At 45.6% G+C, this 26,119-nt stretch overlaps 2 protein-coding genes across 4 annotated transcripts in view; one reads left to right on the top strand and one right to left on the bottom strand.

Moving 5' to 3' along the window:
* LOC127003880 (X-ray repair cross-complementing protein 5-like) overlaps positions 1 to 3,656 on the bottom strand; it is a 44,463-nt gene extending 40,807 nt beyond the window's left edge. The window contains exon 1 of the mRNA XM_050870986.1: positions 2,746 to 3,656. Coding sequence (XP_050726943.1) covers positions 2,746 to 2,775 — 30 coding nt within the window. The 5' untranslated portion in view covers positions 2,776 to 3,656. The remainder of the gene's footprint in view (positions 1 to 2,745) is intronic.
* Positions 3,657 to 8,719: 5,063 nt separating this feature from the next.
* LOC127003667 (uncharacterized) overlaps positions 8,720 to 26,119 on the top strand; it is an 84,197-nt gene continuing 66,797 nt past the window's right edge. For 2 of the 3 annotated variants that reach the window (XM_050870586.1, XM_050870584.1), the window contains exons 1-3: positions 8,720 to 11,930; positions 22,492 to 22,672; positions 23,917 to 24,962. In XM_050870586.1, coding sequence (XP_050726543.1) covers positions 9,836 to 11,881 — 2,046 coding nt within the window. In that variant the 5' untranslated portion in view covers positions 8,720 to 9,835 and the 3' untranslated portion in view covers positions 11,882 to 11,930; positions 22,492 to 22,672; positions 23,917 to 24,962. The remainder of the gene's footprint in view (positions 11,931 to 22,491; positions 22,673 to 23,916; positions 24,963 to 26,119) is intronic. The other variant, XM_050870585.1, reaches the window with a different exon arrangement.

Below are 26,119 nucleotides of genomic sequence, written 5' to 3'. Positions count from 1 at the left end.
CACATTACACAGCTTGTTGGCTCGTTCTTAAATCTTTTTCTATCCCTACTTTTCAATGCCTTTGTGCACCCGCCGCTGATGCTGCAAAATAGCTCGCAGAGAGGTTCAACTAGCTTACGGTTTCTATAGTTCACTCAGCGCTCACAAAGATCACAAGTGGACAGCAGAGCGACTTATTTCCGCGAGGAGGTATTTCTCGCAAAACTGACAGTGGCTGAATGGATAGCGTGACTGCGCCGCGTTCAGGATGACGCGAGTTCAATCCCCGCCCGGTGCCACCAAGCTGGGATTTTTCAGCCGCCGCCGAGTGGCTTAAAACTACCCACATGCTGTCCAGAAGACCACCCATCAACCCGGACTCTAGATTCTAGGATTAAAGATGAGCTCCGGGAGGGCCATCAGGATCCACCAGGAAGGTGGTCACAGGAAAAGAGGTAAAAATGTAGCAGGAGTAGGCATATTGTTATCACGACACAAATTATGTTTTCATGGGCAAAATATGACTACTTTTTAGTGTAGATAGTTTTTTTCTGCGCAAACCAGTAAAAAACCTACTTTTAGAGGGGGTACATATATATCAGGAGTACCACGGTTCCCCGTAGCACACTCTGCCCCGCTCTGCCGTTCACACCCGTTTTCTATGCAAGCGAGCGAGCGAGGTTTCTCTTTCTCTCTCAATAGTCACAAATTATTTTTAAACTACATTAGTAAAACGTGGCGGACAAATACTGCCACCTGTTTTAGGGTGGTTAGCGATGGTAGTGAAAAGGCATGTACATACATTTGTTTGGGCGGCGGCGGCGGCAGCGGAAGCGGCCATTGGGAGGTGAGCAGTGTTGCCAACGATCCAAGGCTTGGTTAGCGTTTTATAAGCGATTAGCCCACGCATGGAGAGCCACCACGCGTGGTTATTACTTTTTTTTTTAGAACACGCACCTTTACCTAATACATAACGGCCCTCAGCACGGCAGCAGTTGGGCTGGGTGTTCTAAAAAAAAACAAATAACCATGCGTGGTGGACCTGGTCTCACATGCGTGGACTAATCGCTAACCTAGCGTACCATTGCTAACCAAGCGTACCATCGCTAACTGGATCTTTGGCAACACTGCTCACCTCCCATTGGCCGCCGCCGCCACCAAAACAAATGTATGTATATGCCTTTTCACTGGAGCCCCCCCACCCTTTGAACATATGTTCCAGACCATTTCCGATGCTCAATGGATTAATTTGCATACACTGAGGTATAAACAATATAGAATATGTGTCCCTTGTGCTTCACAGACCACGCTTACTCCTCCTACATATTAACCATTGAAACTAATCTAACCTAACTTAACATAACCTACCTAACAAGACCCCTCGACCCCCCTTCTATTTGTGACGGAAAAGCAATACAGCAGTGTGTATCTCATTATCTACTTTATGAAACATCACTATCTCTTCATATATCTTTTCTACAAACCTTCAACAGTCATGGAAATGATTTCAAAATCCAATTCAAGGACTTTTTTTTACTCTTGAAAATAGGGGATAATGTTTACGAAAGCGTCGCCTCCTCTGGCAGCGGCAACGGTGCCGCCGCTGCAAAATAGCTCGCAGAGGGTTTAGGGTCAGGGAGCATATTTAAACTACTCCAACCAAACTTTATGACCTGCTAACGGGGGGGCTGCGACCCCCTCGACCCCCACTTCTAACCAGGGGGGCGTAGGACCCCCCACATGTATATGTGACTTATTTCTGTGAGGAGGTATTTCTCGCAACACACCAGCTGCACCGCCGCTGCGGCCGTCGACAGAGCAAACCTGTTATATTTGGTATATGTTCAGAGAGTTGCCCATCTCACTGCGGCACTTCCCACCCTAGCCATGGGTTAGATCTCATTATTCCATGCATTTTGAACCCCATATATATATGCATCACAAATTGATAGAAATGCTGCTACCGATTTTTTAAAAGTTAGTGTTTTTTTTTGCGGGCTGCGGTGTTGTGGGCCCCAGGAGTTGGAGGGATAGTGTACGACTCAATAATTTGGCCCACACTCGTCTGGTAAGGTTAGATTAATTTTACGGTGTTCTACCTACTACTGTTGTATTTCTCTAGTTTTCCGAAATAATCATGGCTACCACTGTTTACGCGTGCCATATTTGACTGCTCTGGCGATGGCCGTGGCGCAGCCGGTGTTGCGAGAAATACCTCCTTGCAGAAATGTCGTATATACACGTGGGGGGGTCAAGGGGGGTGAAGCCCCCCCCCCCCCGTTAGCTGTTAGGTCGTAAAGTTCGGTTGGGATAGTTTAAATATGTTCCCCCACCCTAAACCCTCTGCGAGCTATTTTGGGGCTGTGGCAATAAGTCACTTTTAAGTAGTTTCTGAAGAAAAAAACAATCTCCAAATGAAAAAGCACAATATTTAGGCCCAAATGGTAAAATTCTAGTGTTTGCCCATACTCCCCCCTCCCACCCATACAAGCCTGGGGACCTGGTGGGAACATGGGGTTTCAGGTGGGGGACACGAAATCCGTCGCAATCGCATATTTTTTTAGTGTGTGTGTGTGTGGGGGGGGGGGGGATAAAAACTCCCTAATCTAGGGAAATTCCTTAAATCTAGGGATTTTTCCTCCCACCACCACTAAAAATGAGTGTTTGCGACGAATTTAGTGTTTCCCAGATGGAAACCACGCACTCACTGGATCTCCAAGCTTGTTTTGGGAGAGAAGCGTAGTGAACCCACCAAACGATGCTCACCTCACCATCTGGCGTTGCACCGGAGGCCATCTGCGCTCATGTAAACCGCCTACACCACACTTATGCTCTCTCTCTCCAGTAGATTCTCACTTCATCGCAAGGTTTCTGTCCTCCAAGTAGAGTCCGTGGCACCAAACACAGTGTGTCTTCATTGTTTATCACTGACACAAGCAAAACCACCGGCTAGCCTTGATCCGTCCAACGCCGCGCCTTAAACAGTACTGCGTGTTCTAGAGCAAGTGAAGGCTCTTGAACCTCCTGCCCAAGCTGTTCGAACACGTGAATCTTTACTGACCGCATGTTGAATCTGCTTCACGGGTTCGTATTCCCAGTATACAAGGTGATTGTGGATATTGACTCTGCGCCTCCAGAATACGATAATACGCCTCTATATATCATATGAAGCGCTGACTGCGACAAGGGGCCAAGCGCCAAAAGTAAACAAACGAGAAAACTGCATGTAAAAGTAATGACACGGCGTGCGTCGGTCGTTCACCATCGCTTTACTTTACCTGTCTCGTGTGTCCTAAACAGAGTATATGCAGTTATGTGTTATACTTCGTTAGAGACTACATTTTCTTGGCTTTTACTTGATATACATTGACTTCGTAATCTTGAATAACAAAAGAGTTATATAATAAGGAATAATGCAGTGTGCTAGACAGGAAACATTTTGAGATATTGAAAGTTTAACATGGCCCAGTAAGTAAACCTTATAAAAAATAATCGATTGATAAACTGCATCTCTTAATTATTCATTCGGGACAGATCTTAGACTTCTAAGTGAACGATTAAATGTACGTAATCTCATTGAATGACAATAATTTTTCTCCTTCCCGTTGGCGCCATTCCCCGCGGGAGGGATGGACGACGCGTAACGCTGCCTGGCGTACGATAGCCTACTCCATATGCTCCTTTCCTCTACCCTTCTTCCCCATTCATCTCTCTCTCTCTCTCTCTCTCTCTCTCTCTCTCTCTCTCTCTCTCTCTCTCTCTCTCTATATATATATATATATATATATATATATATATATAAATAGGAGAGGCAAGGGTTGTCATGGCAACCCGACCCGCAGAGCCAAGAAACCCCCCTTGCACCCACCCCTGTCTGCGCACACGAAGGATGAGGTGAAAAGTTTACATAAATAGTTCCATGCTTCACTTATTTGGCGTTTTATGAAGAATCTGTATACACCATCGTGTTCAGGAGGCTTTTCTCTATAAGATGGAATTGTTTATTTTAGTACTCAATTCCTTGCCGCTGCAAATGGTAGATATATGTTATATGTAAAAGGTGTTATAAACATTACGGAGTGATTCTTTAATTTCAACTCGTCACTTTTTATTTAGTTTCTGTTTCAAATGTTCTCTCACAAACATAATCGGGTTCTGCAATGACCGCTGCGTTTAACGGTGTTGAACGAAATGCCCTATCTTGTGTATAAGTTGAGTTACGGCAAATAATATAGAAGCATGTATGTGATATCACTCCGTTTGCCTACCTCATGGCCTCAAGCTTGACGGGCGCGAGCCGTCCCCTACACACAGACGATTACGTCAATCCTCTCCTGGCCTCACGTGGATTTATAACCAGACGTAATTCCATGTGGCCGGATAATTCCATCCGACGATTGGAATCAAGACCCCACACACGGTGAGAATTTTGAGGGGATTGGCCTCTTGACGCCAATCCTCACAAAATCGTGACGCCAGTCCTCTGCGTGTGTGGGGAGCTGACGTCCTCTAGAATGCTTAGTCAGTTAACATTACCACATTTTTATTAAAATTACTTCTATATATTTTTTTCTTCTTTTATCCATTTTACCCAATCACTCTTACTATTACCACACTTTCTGGTCAAACACCACATTTCAAACTCCTTGCCAGTGTTTTCGTTGTATTCTCACAAATTAAGTTTTTTTTTCCCACTACTTTAAACACGTCGTAAATGTTTCTTTCAATTTTATCATCCTTATAGTACACAACAATCGGCAGATTGAACCTAACAGAAACCTTACCCCCAACATTCAAACATGAACTCGCGATGTTTTCCAGGGTTGTCAGGGGTCTTGCTAGGCCAATGTCTCTTGACTGGTACTTTATGAACGAGTTTCTGGATATAAGCAGTTTGGGCATCATAGTTACCTATTGCCCAGAAATCATTGAAGAGTACTCTTATTACAGGCAGGGTCACTTTATCAAAACAGCCATCACGGCAAGGAGTACCAATTTGTCTACCTGTTACAAGCATCCCAGTCTTGACACTCAAGTATTCTTTTCCTGAATTTTTTTTTAGCCTTAGCTATGTTTCTGATCCAATTAGTTGGTACACACGTTTTCTTTCTGCCCGTCTTCTGAGATGTGTTAACCTCCTCTATCCTGCGGAATGTTTGTCATCACTTAGAACATTGGTAGTGATGGTAAAAATCTCAGTACTTATTGCACTGGTTGAATTCTAGTGCCAAATGTAGCATGCAGTTTTGAAGTCTGACGCCAACTGCAAAATTGAAACCAAAAACATGATAAGGATCTCGTTTGCATAGTCAACACAGGTTGGACGGACACTTGACAAGCAAGAGAAAAGAAGCAGGAATAGGTATTTAGATTGAGGTTGACAGTACGTCTGTAACGTTGAGAAACAAAGTCTGAGATAAATTGCGAGGTGGATACTAAAGTAGGCTTTTACGGTTGACAACAAAACGGTGAGGTTGCAAATATGACTGAAATTTACAGTAAAACTGAAACTGCCAGAAAGACTGTGATGTAATGTTGATAGACGGATTGTGCGGTTGACAGTCACTGTGTGGTTGACAGACGGGCTATGAAGTTAATTGGCACTGTAAGGTTGACAGACACTGCGAGATTGACACTGAAATTGATTGGCACTGTGAGATTGACATCGTGAGACGGGTTGACATTGTGAGGTTAACACTATGAAATCGATACACTGTGAGGTTGATTGGTACTGTCATGTTGACAAACTGTGAGGTTCATTGGCACTGTGAGATTGAACAGAGTGTGAGTTTGATAGAAAAGTGAGGCTGAGAGACACTGTAAGGTTGACAGACAGAAAGATTGACACAATGTGAGGTTGAATGACACTGTGAGGTTGACAGACACTGAGGTTGACATACCTTGTGAGATTGACAGTGAGGTTGACAGATACTGTGAGGTTGAATGACATTGTAAGCTTGAATGACACTGTGAGGTTGAATGGCACTGTGAGGTTGGTAGGCACTGTGAGGTCGAATGACACTGTGAGGTTGACACACTGTGAAGTTGACATACTGTGAGGTTTACATACACTGTGAGGTTGAATGACACTGTGAGGTTGACAGACACTGAGGTTGACATACCTTGTGAGACTGACACAGTGAGGTTGACAGACACTGTGAGGTTGAATAACACTGTGAGGTTGAATGACACTGTGAGATTAAATGACACTGTGAGGTTGGTAGGCACTGTGAGGTCGAATGACACTGTGAGATTGACGCACTGTGAAGTTGACATACTGTGAGGTTGACATACACTGTGAGGTTGAATGACGATGTGAGGTTGACATCCACTGTGAGATTGAATGACACTGAGATTGACATATTCGGTGAGGTTGAATGACACTGTCAGGTTGATAGACACTGTGAGGTTGAATGACACGGTTTGGCGGACAGACACTGTGAGGTTGACAGACACTGAGGTTGACATATCTTGTGAGATTGACACAGTGAGGTTGATAGACACTGAGGCTGAAACACTGTGAAGTTGAATGACACTGTGAAATTGAATAACACTGTGAGGTTGAATGACACTGTGAGGTTGAATGACACTGTGAGGTTGGTAGACACTGTGAGGTCGAATGACACTGTGAGGTTGACACACTGTGAGGTCTTATGACACTGTGAGGTTGACACACCGTGAGGTTGAATGACACTGTGAGGTTGACACAATGTAAGGTTGAATGACACTGTGAGGTTGAATGACACTATGAGGTTGACACAATGTGAGGTTGAATGACACTGTGAGGTTGACACAATGGAAGGCTGAATGACAGTGAGGTTGACACACTGTAAGGTTGAATGACACTGTGAGGTTGACACAATGTAAGGTTGAATGACACTGTGAGGTTGACACCGTGAGGTTGAATGACACTGTGAGGTTGACACACTGTGAGGTTGAATGACACTGTGAGGTTGACACCGTGAGGTTGAATGACACTGTGAGGTTGACACACTGTGAGGTTGACACACTGTGAGGTTAAATGACCCTGTGAGGTTAACACAATGTGAGGTTGAATGACACTGTGAGGTTGAATGACACTGTGTGGTTGACACCGTGAGGTTGAATGACACTGTGAGGTTGACACACTGTGAGGTTGACACAATGTGAGGTTGAATGACACTGTGAGGTTGGATGACACTGTGAGGTTGACACAATGTAAGGTTGAATGACACTGTGAGGTTGAATGACACTGTGTGGTTGACACCGTGAGGTTGAATGACACTGTGAGGTTGACACACTGTGAGGTTGACACAATGTGAGGTTGAATGACACTGTGAGGTTGAATGACACTGTGAGGTTGGATGACACTGTGAGGTTGACACAATGTAAGGTTGAATGACACTGTGAGGTTGACACACTGTAAGGTTGAATGACACTGATGTTGAATGACACTGTGAGATTGACACAATGTGAGGTTGAATGACACTATGGGGTTGATATACTGTGAGGTTGACACAATGTAAGGTTGAATGACACTGTGAGGTTGAATGACACTGTGACGTTGACAGATTGTGAGGTTGAATGACACTGTGAGAGTGAATGGCACTGTGACGTTGACAGATTGTGAGGTTGAATGACACTGTGAGGGTGAATGGCACTGTGACGTTGACAGATTGTGAGGTTGAATGACACTGTGAGGGTGAATGGCACTGTGAGGTTGACACACTGTAAGGTTGAATGACACTATGGGGTTGATATACTGTGAGGTTGACACAATGTAAGGTTGAATGACACTGTGAGGTTGAATGACACTGTGACGTTGACAGATTGTAAGGTTGAATGACACTGTGAGGTTGAATGACACTGTGACGTTGACAGATTGTGAGGTTGAATGACACTGTGAGGGTGAATGGCACTGTGAGGTTGACACACTGTAAGGTTGAATGACACTGTGAGGTTAAATGACACTGTGAAATTGAATGACACTGTGAGGTTGAATGGCACTGTGAGGTTGAGACATTGAGGTTGAATGACACTGTGAGGTTGAGTGACACTGTGAGGTGATTGACACCATGAGCGTGTGAGATTGGCAGACATACTTACAACAAGACTGGCCGACAGAATGGAGTGGAGACGTTGACACTTGACACACGAGGCTGTAGATTGGTGTCAAGGTCGTGACCTATTAATTACGTCTAGGCGGACGCAAAAGTAGCATGGTGGTGCCCGTGCCCGAAATGGAGGTTCTTCGGCTGAATTTGTGTTTTCTCAGACCCATTTACAGTCAATTTACTCGAAACATGGAATGAATGCTTATCAATGAATATTAGCATGTGATAAAATTGAATGTGACGATGTTGAATGTAGTCTGCCAATGACAATTTATAATTAATACATTGAATATTAGCGTAATACATAGGTATTTGTCACATGCAGCCCTATTATGACACGCCCATTGTACCCTCTCTCGTCATCCCCTCCCTCCCTCCACCTATGTAACCTTGCCTCTCTCTCTCTCTCTCTCTCTCTCTCTCTCTCCTTCTTCTTCTTCTTCTTCTTCTTCTAATATTCATTGAAAAGTTGCACTGGAAGGACGGGTGACACTTTTTTTCTAGCGCCGCTGCATTCATCATTAACAAACGAAAACCCTAATGCATATTCCCAACTACAACACATGTCAAATTGAAGAAAACTAAACAAACAAAACAAATTGATGAGTGCCCGACACACGACGTGTTGGTGCTTCCCCGTCCCCCCGTCCCACTCTCCCCCTCCCCCAGGGCCCCCTCCCAACCCCCACCATCGCCGCCGCGCGCCATTTTTGCCGGGGCTAGCCTCCGGCCGGCGAGTGAAATGTTCGTATAAATGTCTTTGTGTTTTCAATATGTGGATATTTATCTGCATTTTAAGGACACTATCGTGTTCATGAGAGATTTTCCTACGAATTGCAATGTAGATTTCAGCTTTCAATTAACCAACTTTCGAATAAAGCGAGCAAAAGTAAAACATGTTATAAACATTTTTTTTACATCGTCACAGTTCAACTCATCGTAAAATCATTTTCTATTTTGTTTTGTCAAGTTTTTACACTACATCTTGATTCTACAGTTACTGCTGAGTCTGATGGTGTCAACCGAAACTGACTATCTCGTATATGAAGTTAGCTATGGCATGTAATATAGAAACATGTCTCATTCAATCATTCAAGATGTAGCCTGCCATCAGTGTGCAGCCAATCAGCTGCGACCATGGCCTTAGCGCCAGCAATGCCGTACGAAAGTTTGGGCCGGCTGGTGAGGCACGTATTGCTAGAGAAACCTTACGTATCAAAATCCCTCCAATAAAGTTCCTTTATACTGCCAGTTAAAGAAACTTTAATGTATATGATGATAATTTTTGGGTAACAATATTGTATACTAATGTTTTGTGTTAGAATTAACCACGATTATCAACAACTGCCTCTGCAAACGTGTGATATTTATTGAATGAGACGGTGATGGCAATGACATGGTTGATGAGCTACAGTGACGGTGCGGGACGTGTATTTGGTAACCCCGTTACTGTAAATTCCTTTGATTTTTATCAAAGTATTGGGCTTCGATTCGTCACGAAAAATCTGTAATGAATTACATTTGTACTTGTTTATATTTTTCACCAAAGTAGCACTGGAATTAGCAACGTAGACTATGTGGTAATGCTTTATAGTAAGGGAAAACTTCGTCGCAGACACGTCGGGACTTTGTTAGGAACACGTCACGTCGGTCAAAAAACCTTAGTCTTCGCTTAGCTGCCCTACGGTCTGCACCTCACACCGTGTACTACACTGTAACTACAGTGTGAAGTTGCCTACAAAGCCTACACCGACACAGCTACAATGGGAAAATGGAAGATTGAATACAATTATGGAAGGAATTATAAGGAGGAGTGTGAGAAAGAATTTAGTTGGCTGACGAATAGAAGTGGATCTTGCTACTGCAAAGTGTGCAAGTGTGCAATTACCACCAAGAAGAAGAGCAACTTGAGCTTGCATGAAAAGACAGAAAAACACAAGAAAGCCTCTGAGGCTGTAGTGAAGTCTGATACCCAGTTCATGAAAAACTTTTTCACACCTTCAGATAAACGTGATCCAGTGAAAATTTTTGAAATAAAATATGCTGTAGGAGTTGCTTGCCACAGCAGCATCAGTTCAGTTGACCACTTAACTGAAATAATTAGTAAATCTAGTAAAGGACACGATTTGGGAAAAGTAAAGTTGCATAGAACAAAGTGCACTGCTATTCTGAAAAACATTGTAAGTGTTTCTCTCCTGGAAGAGCTGATCAGTGAACTGAAAACTACTAAGTATTCTTTGCTAATTGATGAATCAACTGATGTTGCTGGCACTAAGCACCTCTGCTTGTGTGTTCGGTATTTTAGTGAAAGACAATCATGTATCAGAACAGTGTTTCTGGCACTGATTCCTGTAACTGTAACAACAGGAGAGGCATTATATGAGGCTATAATAAACTACCTGGAAGGTATTAACATTGACATCTGCAACTGCATTGGTTTTTCTAGTGATGGTGCCAATAATGTCTGTGGGGTAAATAATTCAGTGCTGTCTAGACTTCGTGAGAAAGTTCCCAAGATCATATTTGTGAAATGCACATGCCACAGCCTTGCATTATGCTGTGAGCATGCCTTCAAGAAGCTGCCTGCAAATTTAGATTACTTGCTTTCAGAGACTGCACGTTGGTTCAAGCTTAGCTCTTTGAGGAAGGAACAATTTAAAGACATTTTTAATGTAATGAACAATGACAACATCCAACCTTCTAGATTCATCACACCAAGCAATACACGGTGGCTAGTCAAAGGGAAGTGCATTTATAATGTCCTCACACAGTGGTATGAACTGAAAGCTTACTTCTCAGTACTTGCAGAAAAAGAAAATAATTATCATGCTCGCATAATTCATGAAATGATATGTGATGAAAGGAATTTCTTGTATTTGACATTTGCTCTACCTGTCATTCAAGATTTTGAATCAGTTAATGCTGCTTTTCAGGCTACTGATCCACAGCCTTCAAAAGTGTTTGGTGAGCTGATGCAACTACATCGCTCACTTGCTCAAAGACTGTATGAAGATGAGTCAATGAAGACTCCAGTCTCCATGAATAGAGTAAAGTATGGAGATAAATTTCATTATGAGCTTTCAAAGTCAAGGTTATCTGAAAAAGAGAAACACAGCATCAAACAAAGGTGTTATGATTTTCTGCATGAAGCCAAAAATCAGTTAGATAAAAGAATAAGTAAGGATGTTGACACCATTGGAAACTTAAAGGAATTTCACCCAAAGAAGTGCCTGAGTCAGCTGCGCAAGTCTTTCCCAAGTATTTCAAGAACATTTGCTCACCTTACTTATGAGACTGCTGATGCAAGTAGGAAAACTACCTTGTTACAACTTCAGTATGATAAACTTCCCTCTGTGGACTGGAAGCAAGAGTTTGCAGGTGATGCAATACCAACTGATTCAGTCACATTTTGGGCTTCTGTGCAAAAATATGAAAATGCTGCAGGGGTAAAGTGTTTTGCAGAACTTTCCCAAATGGTGCTGAATGCTCATGCACTGCCATTAAGCAATGCTTATGTGGAAAGAATATTTTCATATATAACAAGTAACAAGTCAAAAGTAAGAAATAGGCTCTGTTTGGGAACAATGGAAGCTGTGTTGCGCATAAGAAGTCATCTTGCTGGTGTGGAAAATTGCTGCAAGGACTTCCAAGTAACAGACAGAATGCTCAGTTTGTTTAATAACTCAATGTATACACGCCAATCTGATGGGCGACCCACAGAACCATCAACATCAGTTGGAAGTACAGGTGAACATGATCTTGAGGAAGAATGCCAAGATATGGAGGAAGCAATGAAAGTCGCATTTTAACTGTAGAACTGCTGCTGTTCATCAAAAAATCTTCGAAGAGAACAAGTTGGTGAGTACAGATACGTAACTATTATTATAAAGATATTCCTATTATGGTGTGTCAGTGTGACCTATGTTCTACCACTTCTTTCTATTTACGTTGTGTCTGAACGCTGCTTGCATAATATATAATTTATCTTTAAATTGGTTCATCATATTGTATTGATTAATTGCATTAAAATTGGCAAAATATGGGTTTGGCCTTAAAGTCGGCCTTTTTAGGCAAATGCATGGCCTGTTTAAGAGAGAGAGACCTGGCAACCCTGAGCTACACACTACTATGATTAATCAACGTTTGCTGCACGCACAGCAGAGCTACGATCATATTACTGTTGTTTCTAAGAAGGGGAAATTATAGAGCTAAGTACACTATTAACTCAATTTCACGGTGGTTGGCGCTTGGCCCCTTGTCGCACGCAGCCACTCATATATAGAGTTAAAAAAACAAAATACATGTCCCTCAACCATAATATGAAGGCGGAACTACTTAAAAGTAAAGAAGCTGAATTAATCCCCTTCCCCAAACGATCTTGAGGGACCAGCGAGAGGTTGGGGTATTTGGGTGGGGGAGCATATTTAAACTACTCCAACCGAACTTTATAACCTGCTAACGGTTTGCCCCCCCCTGGACCCCCCCCTCTTAAAGTACCCCAACCTAACTTTACTACCTAACAGCTAACTGAGGGACATTGAACACAAGTAACCTGCGTTCGAACCTGCTTCATGCGTTTGTACGTGATACCAAACCTGCTTCACGTGTTCGTACGTGATACCAAACCTGCTTCACGCGTTTGTACGTGCTACCAGTAAGTGAATACATAGTCGTATATGACGGTTGCAAGATTCCTATGACGTAAATTACTAACCGTTTATAGATGCTTCATTATGACCATAATACTGTAGTGAAATTGTGTGGTTTCCGTACTACGTTGTAAAAAAAAAAAAACGGAATGTATGAAATTTTCCTACATCTAAGTAATTGTAAGGAATTTCCCTACATCTAGGGTATTTTTCAACCCCCCATAGCTCAAAAACTATGCATTTGCGACGCATTTCATGTTTACCACCACATTCCCCGGTCTCAATGGCCCCCTAGCCAATTTTGGTTGCGAGGGGTGAGTAAGGTGACAGGGTACTGGTGCGTGCCTAGTACCGCCGGTATAATGAGGATCAAGCCTCTACCTGCAACCCCTGTAACTACACCTCACCCACCGTGAGTAGTGGGGGGGATTCTGGAGCTGCCCTGTGTAGGCCACCCGGCCTCTTGCAGTTTCCCTATGTTCTTATGTTCTTATGTATGGGCAAACACTAGAATAATACCAAATAAATAGCCAGTGTATCAAATTTTGAGATGGGCGACTCTGAACATTTACCTTATTTTTATGCAAATACTGCGAATTTTATCATGGAGCATGAATATAACCTAACCTAACCTTAGCTGACCTTACAAAACCCTCTGCAGGCTATTTAGCGGCCGCGGCGGCACCGTCGCGGCCTCCAGCACCAGAGGAGGCGACGCTTTCGTAAACATTATCCTGTAGTTTCAGGAGTAAACAAAAAAGTCCTTGAATTGAATTTTGAAAGTGTTTCAATGACTGTTGAAGGTTTGTAGAAAGGATATATGAAGAGATACTGATGTTTCATAAGGTAGGTAATGAACATACTGGCACGACGCTACTAAAACGAATCTTAACCAACACTCCTGACGTATATATGGAGGGTATAGTGTCCGCTGATGGCAGAAGGACATGACACAGTGCTATGCTCACCCCCGTCTTGGCTCTGGGCGGCATGACGACGAGGAGAAAGAACCACCGAGGACACTTGTGCTCACGGTTTCTTCCCCTCAGCGTTTTAGGAAAAGTCAACACTCGGTTTGTTTTCAGCGTGTGGCGGGCAGATCAGACTTCTTCTTCTTCTTCTTTTGACCTGTAACGCTTTGTATCGCTTCTTAGGTCCTCCTCTCCTTCCTCCCTTCTTCTTATTCACGCAACTTCCTTTTCAGTGTTATGTTATTTTCTAATCTGAAATAAAGCCACTTAGCGACACTTATTCAGACATTTGTGCCCTCCTTCTGCTGCTGCTGCTGCCCCGGGATATGCCTTTGCAGCGGCTCCCGGAATTTTTTTTCACTCATCAACAATAATGTTCTTTCAGCTATGCTTAGTGAGTATCCTGCATTTGCCTCTAGATTGTAGTCCATATGTACAGTCCCTTATGTCTGCTCCCTTGACTAAATCTAGGCCTTTATTTTTTTTTTTTTTTAGCACTTGTCCCCTACCATTGTATCTTTTTAGTTTCCTGGTGCTACTTCCACATGTATCCTTAGTTGTATAATCACACTCTGTACTGCCTGGGGGTTGGGATGGCATGCTCCTCCCTTCTCCTTTGTTGTTTTACTTGCAACAATAAACTATTGTTACACCCCCCCCCCCCTACACACACCATCCACGAGCAGGCAGGCGGCGTAATCCCCACCAGAACAACCGGTCACTCACAGCGGCCCACACCGCACAACGAGGGGAGGAGGGAACGAGGCAAGGCACAAAGGATACACGTTCAACACTAAGTTCTAGTTTAATGACAGGTTCCTCACACAGCACAGCAACTTTCAAGGGCACAGAACAGTTAGTTAATCAGGCACAGTACAGGGGCACGGCAGACACGCACACCGGATGCACACAGCTCGCGAGCGGAGCAGCTCAACCCTCTCTAAGCCCAGACACGCGTCACACCCCCTTCCGCTCGCCACCCTCAACTGCCCCTCAGCAACTCCTCGACCAGTGTTGCAAGTAGGAAAAATCAAAATGTATCCACGTGATCTTCAAAATGTACCATTTGGAACCAAAATGTATCAAATTTATCATCTATCTATTAAATCAAATTACTTATTGCGTTACGTCACTGTATGAATTATTTTCTTTAATTGCGGCTGAAAGCGACGTATGGAATCATCATAGCCGTCTGGCAGTTGTGTCAGAGAGAGTGAGAGAAAAAAAAAATTCTCTCTCTCTCTCTCTCTCTCTCTCTCACACACACACTATGACTCTCATATAGGTTGATGGACACTGCTATTATCTTCGTTACTATCTATTTACCCGCTAATGGGTGTGTGATTGTGACATTAGTGAATATAGACTTAAAACAAAGAGATACCAGTGAGGTTTCTTCCCTGTAACTCTTAAGTTTAAATTAGGAACATTTGTAGGAACACCTGCTCTTTGACTATGTATGACACAGTATGATGCAGTACATCTATGTAGACATATCATAATATCACTGCTATGAAATATACAACATCACAGCCTGCAAGTTAATCACTGGAATATCAATAAGATATCATGCGCTGTATGTAAATATAGCTATCACTAGAAGTAATACAGTCATGATTCTATTCAAAATATACATGGAATCTTTATATATAGAGAGTAAAAAAATATGAGAAACAATATATTCAACTTAAATCTTTCAACTTCACTAGAATTGTATAGAATATATATTGAAATATAATGAAGACACTTAAGATTCAAGCACTGTGTGGTAATTACCAGCCTATCTATCCATCATATATAAGAAAATAGGAACATTTGCAGGAACACCAGTATGATGCAGTAAATCTATGTAGACATTTCATTTTTCAATGGTAGATACTTTTAATTATTTTGGCTGGCCAATCTTGTAAAACACACACACACACACACACACACACACACATATATATATATATATATATATATATATATATATATATATATATATATATATATATATATATATATATATATATATATATATATATATATATATATATATACACACACACACACACACACACACACACATATATATATATATATATATATATATATATATATATATATATATATATATATATATATATTTTTTTTTTTTTTTGGCTGGCCAAGCTTGTAAAAAAAAAAATGCTGTCCTAGGACAGCCAAAAAGTATCAAATTTGTTCCCAAAACGGTAAAAAGTCGAGGTCAGACCTCGACTCAGTGTTGCCACGCTACCACGACTAATTTTCCCTACAGCCAAGGTTATTTTCCCTTATATTCCCCTACGCTCACAAATCGTAATAATATAGTGAAATAAAGACTACACATGGAAAAAAAAAATGTTTACTTACATGCTTAGCAGGTTGATGATGATTATGAAGATTCTTGTGCTTCAACGAACATAGCATTTTCATCTTTATCTGAGTATTTTGAGAAGTATCTTGTTCTTGCACTTGAATACAGCTTACACAGAGAAGGGGTCAGGGCAAAATTTGATGGAAATCTCTCGCATGTTTTAATTATTGATTCCAGTGTCTTAGTCGATAACTTATTTCTAAGTTTTGATTTGTTGTTGTTAAGTTTCGAGAATGTTCTTTCAACTTCTGCTGTACTTTGGGGTAATGCTGTTACTCTCAGCATGAAGGTTGATAGTTGTTCATATGAAGCTACTTTTCTCATTTCTTTCCAAAACTCCTCAATGCTCTTACTTTCCCATCCGCCTTTCTTAACCTCTTCATCAACTAAGATTGACCTCCATTGTCGATCAATGATTTGTACATTAGCATCAGGAAGAAGACGTGGTAGCCTCCGAAACAAGACTGCTGCTGAGTTCACTTCAGCTTTATCCTTCAAAATGTATTCATGGTTAACGTCTTTGAGTGCCGCAAAAACTGGATCCACTAGATCAATCCTTTTAAGAATTTGACAGCATGCAGTTTTGTACCAATTTCTACACCGTGAAAGAAAGCTCTCTCTTTCGTGTGGCTTCAATTTTGGCAGGGTTTCGCTTGCAAGTATCCCAGGATAGACTTTATCCAACTGCAACCAATTTGATTCATCCTTAAAACTCGAAATCTTGAAACTAATGCTCTCCCTTTTCATGTAACTTGAGCCAAACATTTTAAGGACTCTTTCAGTTTCTGGCAGTAGCATGTGCAGTTTGAAGCTATTTGACTGAAAAAGCTTATTTAAGCCAACCAGATCCCCGAGAACAAAGCTGGTAAATTCAAGAGTGGCTTGGATATATGGAGATTTTATAGCCTGAAGTATTCTGTCAGCTTGCATATTTTTCACTCCAATAGCCTCTCCTGTAAAATACAAGTCAAGTGCTGACCACTGTTCAAGTACCCGGTTAACACACTGAGAGATTGACAACCACCTTGTTTGACATGGCTTCAATAGCTTATGAGGTTCACACTCCACGAAGTGTTGGAATTCTTCATAACTCTCTTTCCGGTTTGGTGATAATTTGAAATAATTATAAATGTCTTGGATTAGCTGCTCTGCAGTTTTTGAGAGCTCTTCACATGCATGTCCTGCAACTAAGTGGAATGTGTGGCAAAAACATTTCATGACAAATAAATCTGGCATAACTTCCTTTAACTTCGTTAATAACGAGTTATTCTCTCCCTGCATTAAATACACTATTATTAGTGTTATTACTGAGAAAACAAAAATGAAAAAAAAAAAAAACTCCCGACGTGTCTACCAAGGACAGACACGTATCAGACTCGTCATTTTCTCTCTCTCTCATTTTGATTTCGTGTATGAAATTGATTGACAACTGAAATTTTTAAATTTTCCCCTACATTCCCCTACGATGAGGCGATTTTCCCCGTAGATATCCCCTACTCCCTACAAAGACCGAAAATCCCCTACTGTAGGGGATTTCCCCTACGCGTGGCAACACTGCCTCGACTCAGCACTTCCTGCCCGGCGGCCCCGGGCCCCCCTCTGTCTCTCTTGTCCCAACAAGTAGAGTTGCACCATGCTGAGCTAACATTGCATCATGCTACAATTTCATCACATTACACATACAATCATTCACATACAGCACATTCGTAACACTATCTCCCCCTTCAGAAGGCAGTCGACCCGGCTGCCCCAACATTCAACAAACAAAACATGAAATTAATCAAACTAATCAGTCCCCTGGGACATCACTAAAGTCTCTTAACCATCCCGGCCGTCGCCTCTCTCGCTGAGGGCGCCGCTGGGATGCGGGCGGCGGCAGGCAGGCGGTGGCACCCAGAGCCGCGTCGTCGGCCCCAACTACTTGCTCAGGGTCGTCACTGACATCTGCCGCTTCGCTCGCACCGCCCATATTCTCGTTCGCCCCGTGGTCGACCTCTGACACGTCCCCTTCGCCGCTGCTGGGGCTCACGTCCCTCTTGCGCCGGTCGTATGTCTCCTTCATTTCATGGCCTGGCCTGCCACCTTGAGCTTGCCCCGTACGCGTCGGTGCACCTCAGCCAGGCTTTCCTGCAATGCCGCTGCGAGGCTAGAGGTGACGGTGGGCAAGCTCAGGTCGGGAGGCCGCCCCGTGGCCAAATCCACCGGTAGCCTGAGCTCCCGGCCGAACATTGAATACAGAAAAATACATGCCGTACACATAAATCAGTCTATCCTCCACAGTATCTTCTCGCGCCCCCAAGGGGCTCCACCTGTCAGCCACGCCGTCGACCAGCCGTCAGTCCTCAGTGGGCTCTTCCACGCCATCCGCTCCACGTGACGCTCGGGACAGTCGACACCGGCTCCTGGCCTCCACCCTCGGGGCAAGGTGCCCTCGCTCAGCCGTGACTACCTCCCCACGCAGCCATGCTCGAAAACCTCCTGGAAGCAAAGGGCACCACTCCGGTCACCCTCTCCAGCTCCCGTCCGAGGCCACCACGAGTCTTACTGGCCTGCGTCAGGTAGTCGAGGCCCAGCAAGCACGGCTCGTCTCGATCGGCGACGTCCATCGGCCGGCGCTCCACAGCGCTGCCTACCCCGATACGAGCCTCCACTGGCCCCTCCAGCAGCACACACTACCCTGGGTCAGGCCATGCCGAGCACTCCTCAGCCCCCGGTGTCCACTGTCACGCGTCGTGGCTACAACCGCTAAGCCTCCCACTGGCAACACGCTGGTCGGGCGGCGGCAGCTTACTCAAGGCGGGGCCCGAGGGCGGGAGACGGCTGGAAGTCGACTCCCTTCTCCAGCCCGTCCGCGCTTCCCGCCCGCGCCGCGTCCCTGGACCTGGGACAGGCACTCAAGCGGTGGCCTGACTGGCCACAGTCCTTACAGCGCGGCTGGAGGGCGTCGGGGCTCAGCCGGTCGAGGGAACGCGTCCTTCGCTCCCCCAGGCACCGACTGCACCTATGCCCCCTCTTGCCACAGCCCCCGCACGAGCCACGGAGACCCTCCGGGCTCGCCTTCATCGACGCTGCCTTCATCTTCACCTTCGCCATCCGGCCCCGGAGGTCATGGCAGGGCGGGGCGGCCGCCGCTAGGCCGCTGGTCATCGTCAAGGCCCCGAACTCCAAGGCCCTCGTCAGCGCGTCATCGGTCCACGGCAGGGGGTGAGAGTCCTCGCCAGTCTCGTCCCTCAGCGCCCGGCAGTCCGCACAGAAGCGCTGTGTGCCGTCCTTCTTCATATCCAGGACGACTGCTGAGGGCCATGGACTGTCTGTCCGCTCCATCACCCCCTGCGCCGCCAGCTCGTTGACGGCGCGCTGCAGTTCCTCTCGCCTGACCGGCACGACACGTCGGGGCGGGCTCCTGGTGGGCACACTATTTCCCGTGTTGATGCCATGCTTCACCAACCCCGTGCGGCCCAGATCCAAGTCACCCCTGCTGAACACGTCCGCGTACTGGGCCAGGGTGTGGCGCATTTTCTCCGTCTGCGCCTCCGTCAGGTTAGCGGCGCTCCGGTGCGCCAGATCCTCCAGGAAGTCGGGCAACGGCCCCACAGCGGCCGACTCTTCGCTGCCCGACGTCTCCTCTGGGCGCTCCACCTCCTCACAGGTGCCCAGCTTGGCACCAGCGGGTACTTCCCGAGCCTCGTCGGAGGAGTTAGCCACCAGCACCGTGACTGACTCCTCCCCCGCTCCTTCGAGACTCCGTCCGGCTGCCACACCACCAGGCAGCTGCAGGCCCTCCGTGGACTCCACCGCGTCTTCCGCTGGCATCGCGTCCGACCCGCAACACAGGACCTTCCTGGCCTCCGTCCCCGGGGCAAGGTGCAGTCGCTCCGCCGCGACTACCTCTGCACAGCCGACCTTCGGGAGCAAAGGCGCCTGTCCGCGCAGCCTCTCCAGCTCCCGTCCAAGGTCGGCACAGGCCTCGCCCTGCGTCAGGTAGTCGAGGCCCAGCACGCACGGCTCGTCTCGATCGGCGACGTCCATCGGCCGGCGCTCCACAGCGCTGCCTACGCCGATACGAGCCTCCACTGGGCCCTCAGACTGCACGCAGTGCCCCGTGACGCGTCTCGGAGTCGCGTAGCGGCCGGCATGTTAGGCCGCCCCAAGGTCCTCTCGGCGCTCCCCACCAAGCGGCCGGGCCCGTCCACTGAGCCCCGTAGCGCTGTTGTCAGCTGCAGCGCCTTCTCATCCTCGCCCCAGCCCTGGGCAGCAGCTGGCATCTTGAACTGGGCCTCCCATGCCAACTTCCCGTCGTGTTCCGCTGGCTTAAGCCTCCCTGAGCGCCGGGAGGCCGAGGGGCCACAGCGGGGAGCGGGCGGATCACGTGGGCTGCAAGCCGGCAGCATGGCGGAGAGGGAGGCGGTGAGAGAGGCAACGAGGCAGGGTTAATGGGTCCGACTCCAGCACCAGCTGGACCCAAGGGAGCGGCTTCAACGGCTCCCCAGCCTCCTGCAGCCTCCACCGGCTCCGCCACGACGCCACCAGGCTTCAGGGGCCCTTGCCAGGGGTCCCACGCGAAGCCCCGCCAGTCCGCCACCCGTGCACCCGCCTCCAGCCCACGTGACGCTTCTTGTTCCTCTCCGCACCACGTTGCCACCTCTCGCTGCTGCCATGGGAGAGCGGACTACGTGACCTGCGAGCCGGCTGGCATGGAGGAGAGGGAGGGGGCGAGGGAGGCAACGAGACAGGGCTCCCAACCTCCTGCTGAAGCTCCTGGTTCCGCCACGACGCTACCAGGCTCCAGGAGTCCTTGCCAGGGGCCCCAGATAGGCCCCTGCAGGACCGCCGCCCCGGCGCTTCCTGCCAGAACTGAGCCTTCTTCCTCCACGTGCGACGGTGCCACCTCTCGCAGCTGCCTCTCCGCCTCCCTCAGGCCTCGGACCTCGCCTTCCTGGGTCCGCACCTCCTCCAGCCGTTCACTCCTCGCGCTGTCGCAGCCCTGGTCGGTGTACTGCTGGGTTTCCACCTTCAGCGACGAGAAACAGCTCTGGAGGACCTCGGCAAGATGGCGAGCCTGCTCGTCTGCCCTCTGAGCCTGCTCGCGTGCCCTCTCTTCTGCCCTCTGACCCTGCTCGCGTGCCCTCTCGTCTGCCCTCTGTTCTGCCCTCTTTGTTCTCTGATCCAATTCCTGCCTCAGACTGGCCAGCATGGCAGCGAACAATTCCATCTGGCCCGGCTTCACCTCACCCACGTCAGCCTCGGCCTTGCCCGTCTCCTCACCCTCACGGCGACCACTGGGGGACGCCATGACACTCGGCGCGCTTCACTGTTCACTTATATCCTCACTCCTTGACCAGGCAGTACATTATACAATTAAGGATACATGTGGAGGTAGCACCAGGAAACTAGAAAGATACAATGGTAGGGGACAAGTGATAAAAAAATAATAAATAAATAAGGCCTTGATCTCGAGGTATATATACTCTTTGCCAACTCAACATCTGCTTATAATTCAATTACATATCCTTAGCAATACAAAAAGCGCAAAATCTGACTGTGAATGAGTGACAAGATTAATATGCAATGGTTTTCTAATACATTTTACCTGATTGATTGATTGTTTATTATTGCAAGTAAACAACAAAGGAGAAGGGATCGGAGCATGCCATTCAAACTATATAAATTTTGGCAAAAAAGAGAAAAGAAAAGAAAGGAAGAGGAGATGTAAAGAAATTTGGAAACTCAAAAGACCCAGACCGAGAAAGACAGACCCAGAAAAAGTTACATGAGGGAGTGCCGTTATAAAGGCAAGACTCCCGACCACCGGCAACTCAACTCAGGATGAAGTGCTTAACAAAGTGACGCAATACTGAAAAGTGTAAGTGAAAAAGAAGAAAAGAGAAACGAAAGGAAGATACAAAGCGTCACAGGTGTGTAAATATTGTACTGAAAATTATAGTTGTTGCGTTAATGTGATAGACACGACAATAGATAATAAGAAATACGTAGTGTAACGTGAAAAGACACACATAATTATTACGCTATGAGTGTAAGTATTGCAAAGTTTAGTTCGTTATAGTGACACAAAATAATAAGAAATACGTAACAATGAATCAGTGCATATGTGACAGGACACGCTAATTTTACGCTACAAGTGTATAATATAATGTAAAAATTGTAAATAAATTAACTATATCTATAATGACTATATGGGCCCCTTTCACAGTCATTTTTTTTTGTTTTGATCGTAACCAATGGCGGCGATCGCTGCTATAGTACTTCCACGTAAAACTGGCCGATGGGGTAGTGGCGGCTGCGGGGTTAGCCTAGCCCCGCACCTTACCTTATCATTTTTCTCGCTTGGAGGGACCATTAAGAAACATAATCCCCGCTGCTACCACCACCACCGGGTTAACTCAAACTTTTGTCAACAGGTTGGTCGCATGAAGCAATATTGCTGCTGATGGAAACTTACAGGCTCCACCAGCGAGGCTTCTCAGACAGCTCCAAAAGAAAATATCAAGTTTGGTGGGATATCTCTAAAGAGCTACAGGCGAAAGGCTATGCTGTGGATGGGGCAGCATGTGACCAGAAAATGCGGGGATTGAAGAGAAGGTAAAGAATTATATATACAGTGCAGTGTTATAGGGTAGGCGGTGGCTGAGTGGTAGCGTGCTGGGCCCATATTCACCGTATGATGGACGACGCGGGTTCGAATCCCCACGCTACCACCTGGGATTTTTCAGTCACCGCCGAGTGGCTTAAAACTACCCACATGCTGTCCTGAAGACCACCCATCAACCCGGACTCTAGAGGAAACCGTCCAAGTGAATCAAGAAGGAGTTCCGGGGGGCAGCATGAGCCAAGAGAAGATGGCGCCACTATAAACACTTGCCTGCGCCATGACGGGCTGGGGCCGAACACCATCCAGGCCCCTCAAGAGAGCCTACCGACAAAAAAAAAGAAAAAAAAAGTCTTGACCAAGACTAAAGTAAAGGTAAAGTTTGGGGCATACACTGTAGCAGCACATGGCCTCGGTGCTCATCTCCGTAACATTGGCCTTTGAGCCTATGGTGGAGGGAGCCCATTACCCGGGACACAGGACCAGCGTGACATCCAGGTTACCACAGTTTACCTTCCCCAGGTTTCCCCAGGTACCCATTTATCCACCAGCCCCAGAGGGAGGATGAACAGCTGGATGACCTGCACGCCGACTGCCCGGGCCAGGATTCAAACCCAGGCCCACGGAGTAGTAGGCAGGCGCGTTGACCACTAGACCACGGAGGATTAGCTGTGATATAAAGTTATGGTCTCTCTTAAGCAAGTAGTTATGGATACTTTTTTTTTATTACATGTACGCCTATAGCGCCAGTAGGCTTGCTTGAGGGGCCTGGATGGTAGTCGGCCCCAGCCCGTCATAGCGCAGGCAAGTGTTTATAGTGGCGCCATCTTCTCTTGGCTCATGCTGCCCACCGGAACTCCTTCTTGATTCATTCACTTGGACGGTTTCCTCTAGAGTCCAGGTTGATGGGTGGTCTTCAGGACAGCATGTGGGTAGTTTTAAGCCACTCGACGGTGACTGAAAAATCCCAGGTGGTAGCGTGGGGATTCGAACCCACGTCGTCCATCACGCGGTAAATGTGGGCCCAGCAATCTACCACTCAGCCACCGCCTACCCTATGGATAGTACATTGTTAACGTAGTATAATGTCAGACAGGCTTTTACCAAATATAATTACACATTGTATCTCAGTTACTTGATTGTCATTCAGACATTCAACGTCACTAAAGTCACCTCACCATTCATATCTGTAATTCTTACTTATATTGGCTTCATATAATGATTCTCTTTGCTACAGTGGGCTTCGTGGTGCAGTGGTTAGCACACTCGGCTCACAACCGAGAGAGCCCAGGTTTGATTCCCGGGCGGAGTGGAAAAAATGGGCGGCTTTTCCGATACCCTACGCCCCTGTCCACCCAGCAGTGAATGGGTACCAGCTATTAATCGGGGGTTGTGTCCCGTCTCCTGGGATCTATTGCCTTATCCTATAATTTCTTCCCCTTCTGTCTCTCTCCGGCATAATTATGACCACAGATGTTGTGTCCACTAAACCAAACTTTCCAACTGTTCCCTTCTCCTATAATTCCTTTCCCTTCTGTCTCTCTCCAGCATATGACCACAGATGTTGCGCCCACTAAACAAAACTTTTCAACTTTTTCCCTTCTCCTATAATTCCTTCCCCTCCTGTCTCTCTCCGGCATATGACCACAGATGTTGCGTCCACTAAACCAAACTTTCCAACTGTTCCCTTCTCCTATAATTCCTTCCCCTTCTGTCTCTCTCCGGCATATGACCACAGATGTTGCCCCGACTAAACCAAACTTTCCAACTTTTTCCCTTCTCCTATAATTCCTTCCCCTTCTGTCTCTCTCCGGCATATGACCACAGATGTTGCGTCCACTAAACCAAACTTTCCAACTTTTTCCTTCTCCTATAATTCCTTCCCCTTCTGTCTCTCTCCGGCATATGACCACAGATGTTGCGCCCACTTAACAAAACTTTCCAACTTTTTCCTTCTCCTATAATTCCTTCCCCTTCTGTCTCTCTCCGGCATAATATGACCACAGATATTGCGCCACTAAACCAAACTTTCCAACTTTTTCCTTCTCCTATAATTCCTTCCCCTTCTGTCTCTCTCTGGCATATGACCACAGATGTTGCCCCGACTAAACAAAACTTTCCAACTTTTCTTTGCTTCCAGGTACAAGATTATCAAGTACAAGGCCAGCCAGGGTGGGTTGAGGGGTGCTCCGAGGATGTGGCCATATTTCAGTGCCATGGATGACATACTGGCAGGGGGTCCGGCCGTAGCACCTGAGGCTGTGGAGAAGTGTTTCCCTGTTGGTACGTCATATGTAGGAGACAAGTGTTTTCCATTTAACCCGGTAGCAACGACGGGCCAAATTTGTGGCTTTACCGTGTAGCAACAACGGGCCAAATTTGTGGCTTTACCGTGTAGCAACGACAGGACAAATTTGTGGCTTTACCGTGTAGCAGCGACGGGCCAAATTTGTGGCTTTACCGTATAGCAGCGATGGGCCAAATTTGTGGCTCTACCATGTAGCAGCGACGGGCCAAATTTGTGGCTTTACCGTGTAGCAGCGACGGGCCAAATTTGTGGCTTTACCGTATAGCAGCGACGGGCCAAATTTGTGGCTTTACCGTGTAGCAGCGACGGGCCAAATTTGTGCCATGATATAAACCCCCCAAAATAGATGATACATAATCTGATCACAAATGCTTTGATATATATTATGAAATGGTTTGTGTGAGGGTGATTTTTTCTCATTTTTCTCGCTTGGGGGGACCATTAAGAAACATGATCCCCGCTGCTACCACCACCACCGGGTTAATTGAAAAAGGTGAATGTTATATGCCGCTAAATACGGTTCACCTATAACTTGCATTCATTCAAAGGGGGAGTAGTTAGCAAGACTCCTTTCAGACTATAAATTGTCCAATGATTTTTGACCTCTCTTCTTTTTGGGGGGTGGCATTCATAGGTGATTTTTTTTTTTTTAGATAGAAAAAAAAAGAGAAATAATATTGTAGTAGTAGAAGTAGTAGTATTAATAGTAGTTATAGTAGTAGTAATAGTAGTAGTAGTAGTTATAGTAGTAGTAGTAGTAGTAGGAGTAGTAGTAGTAGTAGTTATTGTAGTAGTAGTAGTAGTAGTCATAGAAGTATTATTATTACTATTATTATTATTATTATTATTATTATTATTATTATTATTATTATTATTATTATTATTATTATTATTATTATTATTATTATTTCTAGTAGTAGTAGTAGTAGTAGTAGTAGTAGTAGTAGTAGTAGTAGTAGTAGTAGTAGTAGCAATAAGCCACCTGCCCTTTTATGCAATATGTAATTAGAATCTTACAGAAGTTGACCCTCATTTATTTATTTATTTATTTATTTATTTACTTATTCATTTATTTATTCATTTATTTATTTATTTACTTATTCATTTATTAATTATCATTATTATTATTATT

The sequence above is a fragment of the Eriocheir sinensis genome, chromosome 26, assembly GCF_024679095.1.
Source record: "Eriocheir sinensis breed Jianghai 21 chromosome 26, ASM2467909v1, whole genome shotgun sequence".
NCBI lineage: Eukaryota > Metazoa > Arthropoda > Malacostraca > Decapoda > Varunidae > Eriocheir > Eriocheir sinensis.
This window is presented reverse-complemented; position numbering and strand designations above follow the sequence as displayed.